The sequence below is a fragment of the Taudactylus pleione genome, unplaced genomic scaffold (genome assembly GCF_031769625.1).
Source record: "Taudactylus pleione unplaced genomic scaffold, aTauple2 ptg000166l, whole genome shotgun sequence".
NCBI lineage: Eukaryota > Metazoa > Chordata > Amphibia > Anura > Myobatrachidae > Taudactylus > Taudactylus pleione.
In genome coordinates, this window is record NW_028284568.1 from 144,938 (window position 1) to 164,916 (window position 19,979).

Genomic DNA, 19,979 nt, shown 5'->3' on the forward strand with positions numbered 1-19,979 from the left:
TAATCCTGCTGTAACCTAAAATAGGCGCTGTAATCCTGCTGGAATCTGTAATAGGTGCTGTAACCTGTAATAGACGCTGTAACCTGCAATAGACTCTAATCCTGCTGTCACCTGTAATAGGCGCTGTAATTTGTAATAGGCGCAGTAACTCTGCTGTAATATGTAATAGGTGCTGTAATCTTCCTGTAACCTGTAATAGATGCTGTAATCCTGCTGTAACCTGTAATAGGTGCTGTAATCCTGCTGTAACCTGTAATAGGCGCTGTAACCCTGCTGTAACCTGTAATAGGTCCTGTAACCTGTGATAGATGCTGTAACCCTGCTGTAACCTGTAACAGGCGCTGTAATAGGTGCTGTAACCTGTAATAAGCACTGTAACCCTGCTGTGACCTGTAATAGACGCTGTAACCTGCAATAGACTCTGTAATCCTGCTGTAATCTGTAATAGATGCTGTAATCCTGCTGTCACCTGTAATAGGCGCTGTAAGTTGTAATAGGCGCTGTAACCCTGCTGTAATATGTAATAGGCGCTGTAATCTTCCTGTAACCTGTAATAGATGCTGTAATCCTGCTGTAACCTGTAATAGGTGCTGTAATCCTGCTGTAACCTGTAATAGGCGCTGTAACCCTGCTGTAACCTGTAATAGGCGCTGTAACCTGTAATAGGTCCGGTAACCTGTAATAGGCGCTGTAATCCTGCTGTAACCTCTAATAGGCGCTGTAACCTATAATAAGCACTGTAACCCTGCTGTAACCTGTAATAGGTGCTGTAGCCTGTAATAGACGCTGTAATATTGCTGTAACCTGTAATAGAAGCTGTAACCCTGCTGCAACCTCTAATAGGCGCTGTAACCTGTAATAGGAGCTGTAATCCTGCTGTAACCTGTAATAGATGCTGTAACCCTGCTGGAATCTGTAATAGGTGCTGTAACCTGTAATAGACGCTGTAATCCTGCTGTAACCTGCAATAGACTCTGTAATGCTGCTGTAACCTGTAATAGATGCTGTAACCCTGCTGTAACCTGTAATAGGTGCTGTACCCTGCTGTAACTGTAATCCTGCTGTAACCAGTAATAGGAGCTGTAATCCTGCTGTAACCTGTAATAGACGCTGTAATCCTGCTGTAACCTGCAATAGACTCTGTAATGCTGCTGTAACCTGTAATAGGTGCTGTAACCCTGCTGTAACCTGTAATAGGTCCTGTAACCTGTAATAGATGCTGTAACCTGTAATAGGCGCTGTAATCCTGCTGTAACCTGTAATAGGCGCTGTAATAGGTGCTGTAACCTGTAATAAGCACTGTAACCTGTAATAGGCGCTGTAACCTGTAATAGACGCTGTAATATTGCTGTAACCTGTAATAGAAGCTGTAACCCTGCTGCAACCTGTAATAGGCGCTGTAACCTGTAATAGGAGCTGTAATCCTGCTGCAACCTGTAATAGGCGCTGTAACCTGTAATAGGAGCTGTAATCCTGCTGTAACCTGTAATAGATGCTGTAACCCTGCTGGAATCTGTAATAGGTGCTGTAACCTGTAATAGACGCTGTAATCCTGCTGTAACCTGCAATAGACTCTGTAATGCTGCTGTAACCTGTAATAGATGCTGTAACCCTGCTGTAACCTGTAATAGGTGCTGTACCCTGCTGTAACTTTAATCCTGCTGTAACCAGTAATAGGCGCTGTAATCCTGCTGTAACCTGTAATAGGTGCTGTAACCTGTAATAGGCGCTGTAATCCTGCTGTAATCTGTAATAGACGCTGTAATCCTGCTGTAACCTGTAATACGTGTTGTAACCTGTAATAGGCACTGTAATCCTGCTGTAACATGTAATAGACGCTGTAACCTGTAATAGACGCTGTAATATTGCTGTAACCTGTAATAGGCGCTGTAACCTGTAATTGACGCTGTAATCCTGCTGTAACCTGTAATAGGAGCTGTAATCCTGCTGTAACCTAAAATAGGCGCTGTAATCCTGCTGGAATCTGTAATAGGTGCTGTAACCTGTAATAGACGCTGTAACCTGCAATAGACTCTGTAATCCTGCTGTAATCTGTAATAGACGCTGTAATCCTGCTGTCACCTGTAATAGGCGCTGTAATATGTAATAGACGCTGTAACCCTGCTGTAATATGTAATAGGCGCTGTAATCTTCCTGTAACCTGTAATAGATGCTGTAATCCTGCTGTAACCTGTAATAGGTGCTGTAACCTTGCTGTAACCTGTAATAGGTCCTGTAACCTGTAATAGATGCTGTAACCCTGCTGTAACCTGTAATAGGCGCTGTAACCTGTAATAGACACTGTAATATTGCTGTAACCTTTAATAGAAGCTGTAACCCTGCTGTAACCTGTAATAGAAGCTGTAACCCTGCTGTAACCTGTAATAGGCGCTGTAACCATGCTGTAACCTGTAATAGACGCTGTAATCCTGCTGTAACCTGTAATAGGAGCTGTAATCCTGCTGTAACCTAAAATAGGCGCTGTAATCCTGCTGGAATCTGTAATAGATGCTGTAACCTGTAATAGACGCTGTAACCCTGCTGTAATATGTAATAGGCGCTGTAATCCTGCTGTAACCTGTAATAGGCGCTGTAATAGGTGCTGTAACCTGTAATAAGCACTGTAACCCTGCTGTAACCTGTAATAGACGCTGTAATATTGCTGTAACCTGTAATAGAAGCTGTAACCCTGCTGCAACCTGTAATAGGCGCTGTAACCTGTAATAGAAGCTGTAACCCTGCTGCAACCTGTAATAGGTGCTGTAACCTGTAATAGACGCTGTAATCCTGCTGTAACCTGCAATAGACTCTGTAATGCTGCTGTAACCTGTAATAGATGCTGTAACCTGTAATAGGTGCTGTACCCTGCTGTAACCTGTAATAGGCGCTGTAATCCTGCTGTAACCTGTAATAGGCGCTGGAACCTGTAATAGGCGTTGTAATCTGTAATAGGCGCTGTAACCTGTAATAGGCGCTGTAATCCTGCTGTAATCTTTAATAGGCGCTGTAACCTGGAATAGGCGCTGTAACCCTGCTGTAACCTGTAATAGGCACTGTAATCCTGCTGTAATCTGTAATAGGCGCTGTAACCTGTAATAGGCGCTGTAATCCTGCTGTAACCTACAATAGACTCTGTAATCCTGCTGTAACCTGTAATAGGCGCTGTAATCCTGCTGTAACCTGTAATAGACGCTGTAATATAGCTGTAACCTGTAATAGGAGCTGTAATCGTTCTGTAACCTAAAATAGGCGCTGTAACCTATAATAGACGCTGTAACCCTGCTGTAACCTGCAATAGACTCTGTAACCCTGCTGTAACCTGTAATAGGCGCTGTAACCCTGCTGTAACCTGTAATAGATGCTGTAACCTGTAATAGGAGCTGTAATCGTGCTGTAACCTAAAATTGGTTGCTGTAATCCAACTGTAACCTGTAATAGATGCTGTAACCCTGCTGGAATCTGTAATAGGCGCTGTAACCTATAATGGACGCTGTAACCCTGCTGTAACCTGCAATAGACTCTGTAACCCTGCTGTAACCTGTAATAGGCGCTGTAACCCTGCTGTAACCTGTAATAGACGCTGTAACCTGTAGTAACCTAAAATAGGCTCTGTAATCCAACTGTAACCTGTAATAGATGCTGTAACCTGTAATAGGCGCTCTAATCCTGCTGTAATCTGTAATAGGCGCTGTAATCTGTAATAGGTGCTTTAATCTGTAATAGGCGCTGTAATTCTGCTGGAACCTGTAATAGACACTGTAATTCTGCTGTAACCTGTAATAGGCGCTGTAAATCCGCTGTAACCTGTAGTAGGCGCTGTAATTCTGCTGGAACCTGTAGTAGACGTTGTAATCCTGCTGTAATCTGTAATAGACGCTGTAACGTGTAATAGGCGCTGTAACCCTGCTGTAACCTATAATAGGCGCTGTAATCCCCAGCCTCCTTCACTTTCTGCCCTAGCCTCCTTCCTCTACCTCAGCCCCCAGCCTCCTTCGCCTTCCTCTACCTCAGCCCCCAGCCTCCTTCGCCTTCCTCTACCTCAGCCCCCAGCCTCCTTCACCTTCCTCTACCTCTGCCCCCAGCCTCCTTCACCTTTCTCTACCTCTGCCCCCAGCCTCCTTCACCTTCCTCTGCCCCCAGCCTCCTTCACCTTCCTCTGCCCCCAGCCTCCTTCACCCTCTGCCTCTGCCCCCAGCCTCCTTCACCCTCTGCCTCTGCCCCCAGCCTCCTTCGCCTTCTGCCTCTGCCCCCAGCCTCCTTCTGCCTCTGCCCCCAGCCTCCTTCACCTTCTGCCTCTGCCCCCAGCCTCTTTCACCTTCTGCCTCTTCCCCCAGCCTCTTTCACCTTCTGCCTCTGCCCCCAGCCTCCTTCATCTTCCGTCCCCAGCCCCATCCTTAACGGCAGCCTCATCTCTTTACCACCACAGTGGCGTGGCCGGTCGGGGTTCGATCTACTTTTGCCCGGGCAGGGAAGATGTGCGGTGACGTGACCTATGATGTCACGCTACCGCATTGCAGAGTTAAACGTCATGCCCGGCCCGGGCTGCAGCTACAAGGGTGGCTATAGGAGCTGGGCGGTGGCTATGGGTCCCAGTAGCCACGGCTGAAACAGTGAGTCCGCCGTCCATGGCCCCGTTTTGTGCCTGTCTGGGCACAGTAGGGGAGTCCCCTTAGTCCCCCCCCTGTCGCTGGGCCTTACATGCAGTGGGGGGGGGGGGGGGGGAGAGATTTTCCTACAAGGCGGATCTGCCGCCATTCTAGCGAGCTGCGACACTTCCTGTCCGTCCATCCATCTCTGCAGTGATTGGAGGGTCGTGTAATCTGCACAGGATGACATCATTAGTTACCCCCTGACCTCAGCTGGCAGAAGGAGTTTAGAAGCGCTGGCGATTTTACAGTCATACAAATGGTGGTTGCGCCTGTATTGTGTTACCATGAGAATTACTTATGTCAGCTAGAGTGTTCTATGTACACAGATGTGCGCACATACATCGTACTTCCTTGTACATTACGCAGCCCTTCTAATCGCGCCATGCCGTGACTCTGTAGCACAGAGTGTCTTTTTCCTGCTACTTTTTACCTTCAAATGTCTCATTCGCGTCATGTGACTCAATTGGGCTGATTCCTTCAAATGCATCGTAATCGCACAGCGATCCGAATAGGACGCACATGCCGCTTCTGCTGATTAAAATGATATGCGGCATACCTTTATTCTGTGTGCGGCTGTATCTGCATACGGCTGTGACGGTAACGTAGCGTTCCGCGTGCTGATACAGCCGCACACATAATATAGGCTGACACACAACATTGTAATCAGCAGAAGCCTCGTGTGCGTCCTATTCGGAACACTGCAGTTAAGATGCATTTGAAGGAATAAGCACGATTGAGTCACTCGACGCTCACATGTTAGGTTTGATGCCACTTGTAGCGCACGGAGATGAATGCGGACACATCTGTATGGCTGTAGTGCGTTTCTCCAGCATTAGACTCATTGCTGTGTGATCTTCCCTGTGTGTAGGTGGCTGGACATCGCCAACATGTCGCACAACAAATCATTCTTCACGCTGGAGTTGGCCAGTAAAGAGGAAACCATCCAGTTCCAGACTGTGAGTCTTTGTGTGTTTGTGTTTTACAGCAACGCGAGCTGCAATGGGAAACTGATCATGGTGGTTAGCGGATAGAGGGAGATACGTGCGCTGTACACATGGGAACTGATCATGGTGGTTAGCGGATAGAGGGAGATACGTGCGCTGTACACATGGGAACTGATCATGGTGGTTAGCGGATAGAGGGAGATACGTGCGCTGTACACATGGAAACTGATCATGGTGGTTAGCGGATAGAGGGAGATACGTGCGCTGTACACATGGAAACTGATCATGGTGGTTTAGCGGATAGAGGGAGATACGTGCGCTGTACACATGGGAACTGATCATGGTGGTTTAGCGGATAGAGAGATACGTGCGCTGTACACATGGGAACTGATCATGGTGGTTAGCGGATAGAGGGAGATACGTGCGCTGTACACATGGGAACTGATCATGGTGGTTAGCGGATAGAGGGAGATACGTGCGCTGTACACATGGGAACTGATCATGGTGGTTAGCGGATAGAGGGAGATACGTGCGCTGTACACATGGAAACTGATCATGGTGGTTAGCGGATAGAGGGAGATACGTGCGCTGTACACATGGGAACTGATCATGGTGGTTTAGCGGATAGAGAGATACGTGCGCTGTACACATGGGAATTGATCATGGTGGTTAGCGGATAGAGGGAGATACGTGCGCTGTACACATGGGAACTGATCATGGTGGTTTAGCGGATAGAGGGAGATACGTGCGCTGTACACATGGGAACTGATCATGATGGTTAGCGGATGGAGGGAGATACGTGCGCTGTACACATGGAAACTGATCATGGTGGTTTAGCGGATAGAGGGAGATACGTGTGCTGTACACATGGGAACTGATCATGGTGGTTTAGCGGATAGAGAGATACGTGCGATGTACACATGGGAACTGATCATGGTGGTTAGCGGATAGAGGGAGATACGTGCGCTGTACACATGGGAACTGATCATGGTGGTTTAGCGGATAGAGAGATACGTGCGCTGTACACATGGGAACTGATCATGGTGGTTAGCGGATGGAGGGAGATACGTGCGCTGTACACATGGAAACTGATCATGGTGGTTTAGCGGATGGAGGGAGATACGTGCACTGTACACATGGGAACTGATCATGGTGGTTAGCTAATAGAGGGAGATACGTGCGCTGTACACATGGGAACTGATCATGGTGGTTAGCGGATGGAGGGAGATACGTGCGCTGTACACATGGAAACTGATCATGATGGTTAGCGGATAGAGAGAGACGTGCGCTGTACACATGGGAACTGATCATGGTGGTTAGCGGATAGAGGGAGATACGTGCGCTGTACACATGGGAACTGATCATGTTGGTTTAGCGGATGGAGGGAGATACGTGCGCTGTACACATGGGAACTGATCATGGTGGTTAGCGGATAGAGGGAGATACATGCGCTGTACACATGGGAACTGATCATGTTGGTTAGCGGATGGAGGGAGATACGTGCGCTGTACACATGGGAACTGATCATGGTGGTTAGCGGATAGAGAGAGACGTGCGCTGTACACATGGGAACTGATCATGGTGGTTAGCGGATAGAGGGAGATACGTGCGCTGTACACATGGGAACTGATCATGTTGGTTTAGCGGATGGAGGGAGATACGTGCGCTGTACACATGGGAACTGATCATGGTGGTTAGCGGATAGAGGGAGATACGTGCGCTGTACACATGGGATCTTTTACCTGGAAAAACAGGAATTTTCCCAGAAAAAAATGGGATAAAATCAGTAATTGCTTTTTATTGATGAAGCCAATAGTTTCACCCCTGATCCCTGACCGCTTCCTTCTACAGCACAGGTTCTCACACTCTTTCCTCAGGACCCCAAACAGTGCATGTTTTCCAGGTCTCCTCATGGAATCACAAGTGAAATAATTGGCTCCACCTGTGGATCTTTTAAAATGTGTCAGTGAGTAATGAATACACCTGTGCTCCTGCTGGGTGACCTGGGAAATGTGTCAGTGAGTAATGAATGCACCTGCTGGGTGACCTGGGAAATGTGTCAGTGAGAAATTAATACACCTGTGCTCCTGCTGGGTGACCTGGGAAATGTCAGTGAGTAATGAATACACATGTGCACCTGCTGGGTGACCTGGGAAATGTGTCAGTGAGTAATGAATACACCTGTGCTCCTGCTGGGTGAGCTGGGAAATGTCAGTGAGTAATGAATACACATGTGCACCTGCTGGGTGACCTGCCTCAATACAGGGGACTGAACCTGATTGCTGCAGGGACTGTGATCATGTATCTTGATTATGAATGCCTATGTAAATAGAGAATTAGAAAAATAAAAATGGGCAAATAACATATATAATTGCGCATGCATGCACAAGTATAAATATATGCAATCAACATAATCATGCTTGCACTAATATATAAGGAGAAATGTGTAAACACATATGCACGTCCCAAAATCTATAAAATAAATAATAAATAGGGACTACCTTACTCTTCAATATTAGAAACCCTAGGATATCATAGATATTGCATGTTAATTGGTGTGAAGTAAAATTATAAATATCAGTGATCATATATACGATAGTTGTAAATTATAAGGAATAAAATAATAATACTTAGAAGTGTAGGTGAAGAAAAGAAAATATTTAGTGATGTAAGACCAAAATTGAAGACTTGTGTGAGATATGGACCCTAAGTGAATATTGGGAGCATAGTGAGTGTATGGAAATGATATAGAAAATAAATATTAGTGATCAAAAATAATAATAATGAATGCGAACCCTAAAATCATGAAAATGAAATATACCCCAAATTATGGGTAATGAATAAATAGAGTATAAACATCTGGTTGTGCTCTAAATGCCTATGTAAATAAAACAATAGTAAAAGTGGAAAGCAGTGTAAAGATAATGTGATGGTGAGAGAAGAAAGTGAAGTGTAAGTGAAACCTATAAAGCAAGGTACTAAATATTTATATTAAAATGAAAACCCATATTAAAGTAGAAGCAACTCATATTGCATAGAGATCCAAACTAATAATCAGTCTGTTAAGAATAAATTAATATTCAAAAAATATTAGGAGATGGAAATCTCAGAAAACATGAAGATATCAAGTTGATAATCAATCTTATAAGGATAGCTCTCTAATCAAAAGATGGAGATGAGGAAATTAATCCATCAGAAAAGCTGAATAGTTGATATTCTCATTGAGACCTCCAGGGATAAGAGTCCCCAATTTGAAGATCCATTCACTTTCCTTCCTTTGTAAGGCCTTCATAATGTCCCCTCCTCTTAGACACAACTTAACCTTTTCTAATCCAAAACTGTGAAATCCTGTTCTCTGCAGGAATGTTTATTAAGGAAGTGTCTAGCCACTGTGGTAAGCTGTTTCATCTTTCTTCTATCTGCTATGGCATTCCGGATATTACTTAGATGCTCTAAAGTTCTTACTTTTAGCATCCTGGATGTCATGCCTATATATTTCATATGGCAGGTGCAAGCTAAACAATAAATCACATTGGTTGTTCTGCAGTTAAAAAAAATCTTTAATTTTAAGCTTCTGGCCAAATTTGCCAATAACTGAATTTTTATTCGGGATATGTGCGCAGACTTTACACCGTATTTCTCCACATGGGTGACTACCCACAACCGATAATGGTTTCATGATGGTCATGGAAAGATGGCTTCTCACCAAATTATCCCTTAAGTTTGGTGCTCTGCGCCAGCTCATGTTGACCTGATCATCTAATTTCTTAGCCAGATCACAGTCTAGATGCAGAACATGGCAATATTTCTGCAGTACATCTCTAGCTTCCCTCCAGTTATTGCAGAAATCTCCAATAAATCTGAGGGTACTATCTTGGGCAGAATTGGATTTGTCCCCAAAAATAAGGGACTCTCTTTTGGTTTTAGCTACCTCATATTTGGCTTTTTTAATAATTCAGTTGCTATAACCTCTTTTTTGAGTCTCTGTGTTAGGTCCTTACTCTGTATATTATATGACTCCTCACTAGAGCAATTGTGTCTCAGCCTCAAAAACTCCCCTTTGGGGATATTTTTAACTGGGGGGGGGGAATGTGAACTACAATGAAGTAGACCTATTGGTTGAAGTCTTTTTCCTAAAAGTCTCAGTGCACACTCGATTGTCTTCTCCCCTATATATCCTTAGGTTCAAAAAAGGTATGCTGGTTCTGCTGCTGTCACATGTTAATTTAAGATTTAAGGCATTGTCATTTAGATGTTTGACAAAATTATCCAATTCACTTTAAGTACCATCCCAGATGATTAAAATATCATCAATGTATCGCATCCATGCGACAAGATGTTCAGTATGGTGATCTTGCCCATCTTGAAATACGTGCTCTCTCTCCCACCAACCCAGGAAGAGGTTAGCATAAGTAGGGGCACAAGCTGCCCCCATAGCAGTACCTCTTACATGGATGTGGAAGTGGTTGTTAAAAATAAAATGGTTATGATATAGTACAAAGTCAAGTAATTCTAAAAGAAATTCTTGAGTCACCTATTCCTTCCATAGACAGGAAATATTTGACTGCTTGTATCCCTTGTTCATGTACAATGGATGTATATAGGGATTCTACGTCTAAACTTGCTAGGAGATAGATGTCTTCTAGTACCACATCATGAACCTTTCTTAACACATCGGTTGTGTCTTTAATTTATGATGTGAGACTTAATACATGTTGCCTCAAATGTACATCAAGGAAGCAGCTTGCTTTCTCTAGAAGACCATCATTTCCTGACACTATAGGTCTTCCTGGTGGATTCACAAGATCTTTATGGACCTCCGGTAAAAGATAAAAAGTCGGAGTTCTTGGATTTGGTGTCAAGAGATAATTATACTCCATTTTGCTAATTGAACCATCATCTAGAGCTCTGTTAATAATTCTATGGTAGGATGTTTTAAAATTGTAAGTAGGGTCAAAAAGGGTTGTGTTGTATTGTCATGTAATTGTCTCCTGGCTTCACTCAAATAGAGATCTATTGGCCATAGCACTCTATCACCCTTATCTGATGGCTTGATAAGAATATCAGCCCAATTTTTTATTTCATAAAAAGCTTTTCTTTGACACTTGTTCAAATTACCAAATGGTTTGCGCCATCTTTGTTGTTTGTGTAAATTGTCAAAATCTCTTGATACTAAGTTGAGAAAAATGCCAACCTCCGTTCAGATGTTTTCCGGAGGGAAGAAAGTGGAGCGTTTCTTACAGATCGGTCTTTGCTGCCTGGTATGAGTTCCTGTCTCCTCTGCTAGTTCTTCCAAGGCCGATATAGCCTCTTCTTCTAATTGCAAGAGATAACAGCTAGTAATGTTTTCTTCTAAGCTGATATCAGACCGTTCTTTAGAACTATGAAATTTGGTTAATAGGAGTTTCCTCCCAAAGAGTCGTAAGTTTGTTTCCCATCTGAATCTATGAAACTGATTGGTTGGGGAAAATGACAAACCTTTGCTAAGAACTTCCATTTGTGCTTCATCAAGAATATGTTGAGGCAAATTAATAATCTTCAAGGCTGAGGCTGTGGTCTCTACATTTTGTTCCTCGTGGTTGAATATTGATTCAGAGATTGGGGCTCCCATCTCTCTTTCCTTCTTCCACCCCCGCCTCATTTTGTTCTTGCGGGGCGTCCGCGGGTACCCCTTGTTTCATCTAAAAAAGTTGAGAAGTGTGAAAAATTATCACTTCTCTGTGATGATGGATTTCTTGTATGGAAATTGTGATCTTTAACTTCCTCTGTGTCAGAAATTTCAACTTCGGAGGAAGAGGGAGTGCCCTCTGCATTCGCTAGGCTTGTTTTATGCTGTGACCTATTCCAACGGAAAACCTTACCTGAAGCAAAATCTCGTTTATCTCTGAGAAATTTGTTGCGTTTCCTCTCTATGATAGTTTGGTCATATTCTTCTAATTCTTTCTTAAGTTTGGAGAAATTATTCTGAAAAGCAAGGTTTTGTTCCCATTGTTCTAATTTCAGCCCAATTCTCTCAATTTCTCTATTGCACTCCTCTAAATTATCATGTTGGATTAATTTCCACATTAATTCTTGGGAGTATTTGAGTAAACTATTCTCCTGGTCTTGTCTTAAGTTGTCAGTACATAATTCAAAAGTAGGAAAAACTTTGGAGCATAAGCCCCTGGGAGTGATTTTCTGTTTACAATAGTTTTCTAGGCTTGGTAAGGTCCCAATTGATTCTTGTCTGTTTTTGTAAGGTCCGTTTCAATTTAACAAGGTCCTCATCCCAACCTGAATCTAAGTCACTAAGAGTCTCAATGGAGAATATATTCTCAAGATCATTCGTATGTCTTCTATTGCGCAATTCTGTTTTGAGATTGAAACTAGTCATACTCAGTCATATGACGCAAAAGAAGAAAAAGATGATGATGAACTATATAAAGCAAAGGCCAGCTATAAAGAAAAATATCTATATGGGTGCCCAGGTGTAAATAAGGGAAATGACAGGTATAAATATAGAAATGACATTAATATCATGCTAGATTCAGAAACTGAGATAAACTCAGCAAAATAACTGTCTGATAAATGTGAAGAATCCACACAGATCATGAAAATATGATAAAGATATCTAGAAAAAAACAAAATTATGGTCAATTATGCAATATTAATTATTTGATGACTCTCTATAGGTGGTGCACCCAAATAATTTATATAATACACATACATTTATCAGACCTGGGAAATGTCATGAGTAATGAATACACCTGTGCTCTTGCTGGGTGACCTGGGAAATGTCAGTGAGTAATGAATACACCTGTGCTCCTGCTGGGTGACCTGGGAAATGTGTCAGTGAGTAATGAATACACCTGTGCTCTTGCTGGGTGACCTGGGAAATGTCAGTGAGTAATGAATACACCTGTGCTCCTGCTGGGTGACCTGGGAAATGTGTCAGTGAGTAATGAATACACCTGTGCACCTGCTGGGTGACCTGGGAAATGTGTCAGTGAGTAATGAATACACCTGTGCTCCTGCTGGGTGACCTGGGAAATGTGTCAGTGAGTAATGAATACCCCTGTGCTCCTGCTGGGTAACCTGGGAAATGTGAACTGTGTGGGGTCCTGAGGACAGAGTTTGAGAACCACTGTTGTACAGTCACTTGTCCGGAGGAAAGCGCCAGGGTCACTGTGGGTCAAGAGACTGGTCATTTTAAAAATACAGTTTTAATACAATTTAGACACTGTGCTCCAAATTGCTGGGAAAATAACCTGAAGTATTTTGAATGCTATAAATACTTCCCAACATTAGGGCAAACGGACAGAGGCAGAAAACTGTAGGGGTGTGGTTTATAGAAGTGGCGGCATCGCTACACCGTGCCGGGGATGAGCCACTCCCACCAGGTAGGCGCAAAGTGCTTCGCAATCCCCCACTAATTTCCCTCCAGCACGCACCATATACTGAGTGCAGCGCCGGAGGGCAGTGACTTGGGGACAAAGGAAGCGCGGTGCTGTAATGACAGCATGAACCGCACATGGGCAGCCCGCTGTTAACCGAGGAATGGGGGTGATCTGTACTGAAGAGCTTATAGTCTAAATACCATTAATTTAAGTTTTTATTTAAATAAAGTGAGGCCACCTGTGTTCCTGCTGTCCTACGCCTGCTGTAGCCGCATCACTCAGTACATGTATGTGTCCAGTGTTACTGGGGAGTGTTCCCGCTGTCCTACACCTGCTGTAGCAGCGTCACTCAGTACATGTATGTGGCCAGTGTTACTGGGGTGTGTTCCTGTTGTTCTACGCCTGCTGTAGCCGCATCACTCAGTACATGTATGTGGCCAGTGTTACTGGGGTGTGTTCCCGCTGTCCTACGCCTGCTGTATCAGCATCACTCAGTACATGTATGTGGCCAGTGTTACTGGGATGTGTTCCCGCTGTCCTACGCCTGCTGTATCAGCGTCACTCAGTACATGTATGTGGCCAGTGTTACTGGGGTGTGTTCTGAATCTGGCTGCAGTTATTTTTCAATAACTTTTCCTGTTTTGTTCTCTTAGGAAGACATGGAAACAGCCAAGTACGTGTGGAGGATGTGCGTAGCCCGGCACAAGTTCTACAGGATGAACTGCAATCTGTGAGTGTGATTACATGGGATGTTGCGCTCCTGATTACGTGGGACGTTGCGCTCCTGATTATGTGGGACGTTGTGTGTTGTGCATCAGGCGACTGACATTTGTACACACAGCGCTGGGGCTGGCACTTCTATAGGGCTGGACGCGAAGGCGTTTTCCCCACTTTTCTCCAAAGCCATAAATAGAAATGAATAATTCTACCGCTCAGATTCTATTTAATGTCCCTAAAACTGTGGGACAAAAGGAGATCTGCTTTGGCTTCCCAGCGCGTGTGCAGCCAGTTGCGGAACTATCGATGTAGGATGTTGTGCGGCAGCAAAAGGCCCCCAGTAATGCCTGATTCTCATAGCCGGCGCACTCCCAGCAATGGGGGTAGTACCGACACTGGCTGCATCCACAAAGTGCTCTGCTGAGAATGAGGTTTGGTGGGAGATTGGGATAGTGGGGGGAATGTCCGGTGTAACATTGTCACCTTGGGCCTACCTGATCTCGGATGGAAACGTTGAGGTTTGTTTGTTACCGTAAATATTACATAAACATGTGTAACCTACATGCAAATATCTGTTTTGTATAAGGTCTGCTGTATGTGCCCATTGTACCTTCATCCCATCCTCTGCTTATTTCTTCTTGATTAAACGTTGCATTTGTTCTAAATAATACAGTAAGAGCCTTCTTATTATAACAGAAGGTAATCACACAGTCAGTCTATAAGAAGAGAAGGTAATGACATGCTTACAGTCAGTCTATAACAAGAGAGGGTAATCACATGCTCAGTCAGTCTGTAACAAGAGAAGGTAATCACACGCTCAGTAAATAACAATAGAAGGTAATCACACGCTCAGTAAATAACAAGAGAAGGTAATCACACGCTCAGTCAGTCTATAAGAAGAGAAGGTAATGACATGCTCAGTCAGTGTATAACAAGAGAGGGTAATCACACAGTCAGTCTATAACGAGAGAAGGTAATCGCACAGTCAGTCTATAACAAGAGAGGGTAATCACATGCTCACAGTCAGTCTATAACAAGAGAAGATAATATGCTCACAGTCAGTCTATAACAGGAGAAGGTAATCACATGCTCACAGTCAGTCTATAACAGGAGAAGGTAATCACATGCTCAGTCAGTCTATAAGAAGAGAAGGTAATCACACAGTCAGTCTATAAGAAGAGAAGGTAATCACACGCTCAGTAAATAACAAGAGAAGGTAATCACACGCTCAGTCAGTCTATAAGAAGAGAAGGTAATCACATGCTCAGTCAGTCTATAAGAAGAGAAGGTAATCACATGCTCACAGTCAGTTTATAAGAAGAGAAGGTAATGACACGCTCAGACAGTCTGTAACAGGAGAAGGTAATCAGTCAGTCTATAACAAGAGAAGGTAATCACCTGCTCAGTCTATAACAAGAGAAGGTAATCACATGCTCACAGTCAGTCTATAAGAAGATAAGGTAGTCACATGCTCAGTTAGTCTATAACAAGAGAAGGTAATCACATGCTCAGTCTATAACAAGAGAAGGTAATCACACGCTCAGTCTATAACAGGAGAAGGTAATCACACGCTCACAGTCAGTCTATAAGAAGAGAAGCTAATCACATGCTCACAGTCAGTTTATAAGAAGAGAAGGTAATCACATGCTCAGTCAGTTTATAAGAAGAGAAGGTAATCACATGCTCACAGTCAGTTTATAAGAAGAGAAGGTAATCACATGCTCACAGTCAGTTTATAAGAAGAGAAGGTAATCACATGCTCAGTCAGTTTATAAGAAGAGAAGGTAATGACACGCTCAGACAGTCTGTAACAGGAGAAGGTAATCACACAGTCAGTCTATAACAAGAGAAGGTAATCACATGCTCAGTCAGTCTATAACAAGAGAAGGTAATCACACGCTCACAGTCAGTCTATAACAAGAGAAGGTAATCACACGCTCAGTCAGTCTATAACTGGAGAAGGTAATCAGTCAGTCTATAACAAGAGAAGGTAATCACATGCTCAGTCTAACAGGAGAAGGTAATCACATGCTCACAGTCAGTCTATAACAAGAGAAGGTAATCACACGCTCAGTCAGTCTATAACAGGAGAAGGTAATCACACAGTCAGTCTATAACAAGAGAAGGTAATCACATGCTCAGTCTAACAGGAGAAGGTAATCGCATGCTCACAGTCAGTCTATAACAAGAGAAGGTAATCACACGCTCAGTCAGTCTATAACAGGAGAAGGTAATCACACAGTCAGTCTATAACAAGAGAAGGTAATCACACGCTCAGTAAATAACAAGAGAAGGTAATCACACGCTCAGTCAGTCTAAGAAGAGACAGTAATCACATGCTCACAGTCAGTCTATAACAGGAGAAGGTAACCACACGCTCAGTCAGTGTATAAGAAGACAAGGTAATCACACAGTCTGTCCTATAACAAGAGAAGGTAATCACATGCTCACAGTCAGTCTATAAGAAGAGAAGGTAATCACACGCTCAGTCAGTCTATAACAGGAGAAGGTAATCACATGCTCACAGTCAGTTTATAAGAAGAGAAGGTAATCACACGCTCAGTCAGTCTATAAGAAGAGAAGGTAATCACACGCTCAGTCAGTCTATAACAGGAGAAGGTAATCACATGCTCACAGTCAGTTTATAAGAAGAGAAGGTAATCACACGCTCAGTCAGTCTATAAGAAGAGAAGGTAATCACACGCTCAGTCAGTCTATAACAGGAGAAGGTAATCAGTCAATCTATAACAAGAGAAGGTAATCACATGCTCACAGTCAGTTTATAAGAAGAGAAGGTAATCACACGCTCAGTCAGTCTATAACAAGAGAAGGTAATCACACGCTCTGTCAGTCTATAACAAGAGATGGTAATCACATGCTCACAGTCAGTCTATAACAGGAGAAGGTAATCACATGCTCAGTCAGTCTATAAGAAGAGAAGGTATTCACACGCTCAGTCAGTCTATAAGAAGAGAAGGTAATCACACGCTCAGTAAATAACAAGAGAAGGTAATCACACAGTCAGTCTATAATGAGAAGATAATCACACGCTCAGTAAATAACAAGAGAAGGTAATCACACGCTCAGTCAGTCTATAACGAGAAGGTAATCACATGCTCACAGTCAGTTTATAAGAAGAGAAGGTAATCACATGCTCACAGTCAGTTTATAAGAAGAGAAGGTAATGACACGCTCAGACAGTCTGTAACAGGAGAAGGTAATCACACAGTCAGTCTATAACAAGAGAAGGTAATCACATGCTCAGTCAGTCTATAACAAGAGAAGGTAATCACACGCTCACAGTCAGTCTATAACAAGAGAAGGTAATCACACGCTCAGTCAGTCTATAACAGGAGAAGGTAATCAGTCAGTCTATAACAAGAGAAGGTAATCACATGCTCAGTCTAACAGGAGAAGGTAATCACATGCTCACAGTCTATAACAAGAGAAGGTAATCACACGCTCAGTCTATAACAAGAGAAGGTAATCACACGCTCACAGTCAGTCTATAAGAAGAGAAGCTAATCACATGCTCACAGTCAGTTTATAAGAAGAGAAGGTAATCACATGCTCACAGTCAGTTTATAAGAAGAGAAGGTAATCTCATGCACTCCGTCTATAACAAGAGAAGGTAGTGACACGCTCAGTCTATAACAGGAGAAGGTAACCACACGCTCAGTCAGTGTATAAGAAGACAAGTAATCACACAGTCTGTCCTATAACAAGAGATGGTAATCACATGCTCAGTCAGTCTATAAGAAGAGAAGGTAATCACATGCTTAGTCAGTCTATAAGAAGAGAAGGTAATCACATGCTTAGTCTATAACAAGAGAAGGTAATTGCATGCTGACAGTCAGTCTATAACAGGAGAAGGTAATCACACGCTCAGTCAGTCTATAAGAAGAGAAGGTAATCACATGCTCAGTCAGTCTATAAGAAGAGAAGGTAATCACACGCTCACAGTCAGTTTATAAGAAGAGAAGGTAATCACACGCTCAGTAAATAACAAGAGAAGGTAATCACACAGTCAGTCTATAACGAGAAGATAATCACACGCTCAGTAAATAACAAGAGAAGGTAATCACACGCTCAGTCAGTCTATAACGAGAAGGTAATCACATGCTCACAGTCAGTTTATAAGAAGAGAAGGTAATCACATGCTCACAGTCCGTTTATAAGAAGAGAAGGTAATGACACGCTCAGACAGTCTGTAACAGGAGAAGGTAATCACACAGTCAGTCTATAACAAGAGAAGGTAATCACATGCTCAGTCAGTCTATAACAAGAGAAGGTAATCACACGCTCACAGTCAGTCTATAACAAGAGAAGGTAATCACACGCTCAGTCAGTCTATAACAGGAGAAGGTAATCAGTCAGTCTATAACAAGAGAAGGTAATCACATGCTCACAGTCAGTCTATAACAAGAGAAGGTAATCACACGCTCAGTCAGTCTATAACAGGAGAAGGTAATCAGTCAGTCTATAACAAGAGAAGGTAATCACATGCTCAGTCTAACAGGAGAAGGTAATCACATGCTCACAGTCTGTAACAGGAGAAGGTAATCACACAGTCAGTCTATAACAAGAGAAGGTAATCACATGCTCAGTCAGTTTATAAGAAGAGAAGGTAATCACACAGTCAGTATATAACGAGAAGGTAATCACACGCTCAGTAAATAACAAGAGAAGGTAATCACACGCTCAGTCAGTCTATAACGAGAAGGTAATCACATGCTCACAGTCAGTTTATAAGAAGAGAAGGTAATCACATGCTCACAGTCAGTTTATAAGAAGAGAAGGTAATGACACGCTCAGACAGTCTGTAACAGGAGAAGGTAATCACATGCTCAGTCAGTTTATAAGAAGGGAAGGTAATCACAGTCAGTCTATAACGAGAAGGTAATCACATGCTCAGTCTATAACAAGAGAAGGTAATCACATGCTCAGTCTATAAGAAGAGAAGGTAATGACACGCTCAGTCAGTCTATAACAAGAGAGGGTAATCACACAGTCAGTCTATAACAAGAGAGGGTAATCACACAGTCAGTCTATAACGAGAAGATAATCACACGCTCAGTCAATAACGAGAAGGTAATCACACGCTCAGTCAGTTTATAAGAAGAGAAGGTAATCACATGCTCAGTCAGTCTATAAGAAGAGAAGGTAATCGCATGCTCAGTCTTTAACAGGATAAGATAATAACACAGTCAGTCTATGACTGGAGAAGGTAATGACATGCTCATAGTCAGTCTATAACAAGAGAAGGTAATCACACACAGTCTATAACAAGAGAAGGTAATCACACACAGTCTATAACAAGAGAAGGTAATCACACACAGTCTATAACAGGAGAAAGTAATGACATGCTCACAGTCAGTCTATAACAAGAGAAGGTAATCACATGCTCAGTTTATAACAGGAGAAGGTAATCACATGCTCACAGTCAGTCTATAACAAGAGAAGGTAATCACACAGTCAGTCTATAACAAGAGAAGGTAATCACATGCTCAGTCAGTCTATGACAGGAGAAGGTAATCAGCTCCAGAAGGGGTCCGCAACACCTTACAAAGTAAATAGACAGAAGCAGTATAAACAAAGCAAGAAAAAAGTGACATACAGTAAGTGGCGTGCCTTCCTGTGGTGACACCCGGTGCGGACAGGATAGTAGTGCGAGCGGCAAAGTAATACGTTAACAAAAAGGGGGCGTGGCCTCAGGGGTAGGGGGCATGGTTGTGCAGCCCAAACCCCAGTAATGAGTGTATGATGGCGATAATGATGGTACAGGTTGAGTCTCCCATATCCAAATATTCTGAAATACGGAATATTTTTAGCATGACTGAGAAGGTAAAACCTTTGCTTTTTGATGGTTCAATGTACACAAACTTTGTTTACAGCACAAAATTATTAAAAATATGGTATAAAATGACCTATAGGCTCTGTGTATAAGGTGTATATAATGACCTATAGGCTGTGTGTGTACAAGGTGTATATAATGACCTATAGGCTGTGTGTATAAGGTGTATATAATGACCTATAGGCTGTGTGTGTGTGTACAAGGTGTATATAATGACCTATAGGCTGTGTATGTGTAAAAGGTGTATATAATGACCTATAGGCTGTGTATGTGTAAAAGGTGTATATAATGACCTATAGGCTGTGTGTACAAGGTGTATATAATGACCTATAGGCTGTGTGTAGAAGGTCTATATAATGGCCTATAGGCTGTGTGTATATAATGACCTATAGGTTGTGTGTGTACAAGGTGTATATAATGACCTATAGGCTGTGTGTGT

General features: G+C 42.9%; 1 protein-coding gene across 2 annotated transcripts in view; it reads left to right on the top strand.

Annotated features, from left to right (window-relative positions):
- The window catches only part of PTPN21 (protein tyrosine phosphatase non-receptor type 21), a 104,680-nt gene that overhangs the window by 52,411 nt on the left and 32,290 nt on the right, over positions 1 to 19,979 (top strand). The window contains exons 9-10 of one of the 2 annotated variants that reach the window (XM_088475204.1): positions 5,518 to 5,605; positions 13,623 to 13,699. The exons of the other annotated variant lie outside the window; for it this stretch is intronic. Coding sequence (XP_088331330.1) covers positions 5,518 to 5,605; positions 13,623 to 13,699 — 165 coding nt within the window. The remainder of the gene's footprint in view (positions 1 to 5,517; positions 5,606 to 13,622; positions 13,700 to 19,979) is intronic. 2 annotated transcript variants of the gene reach the window in all.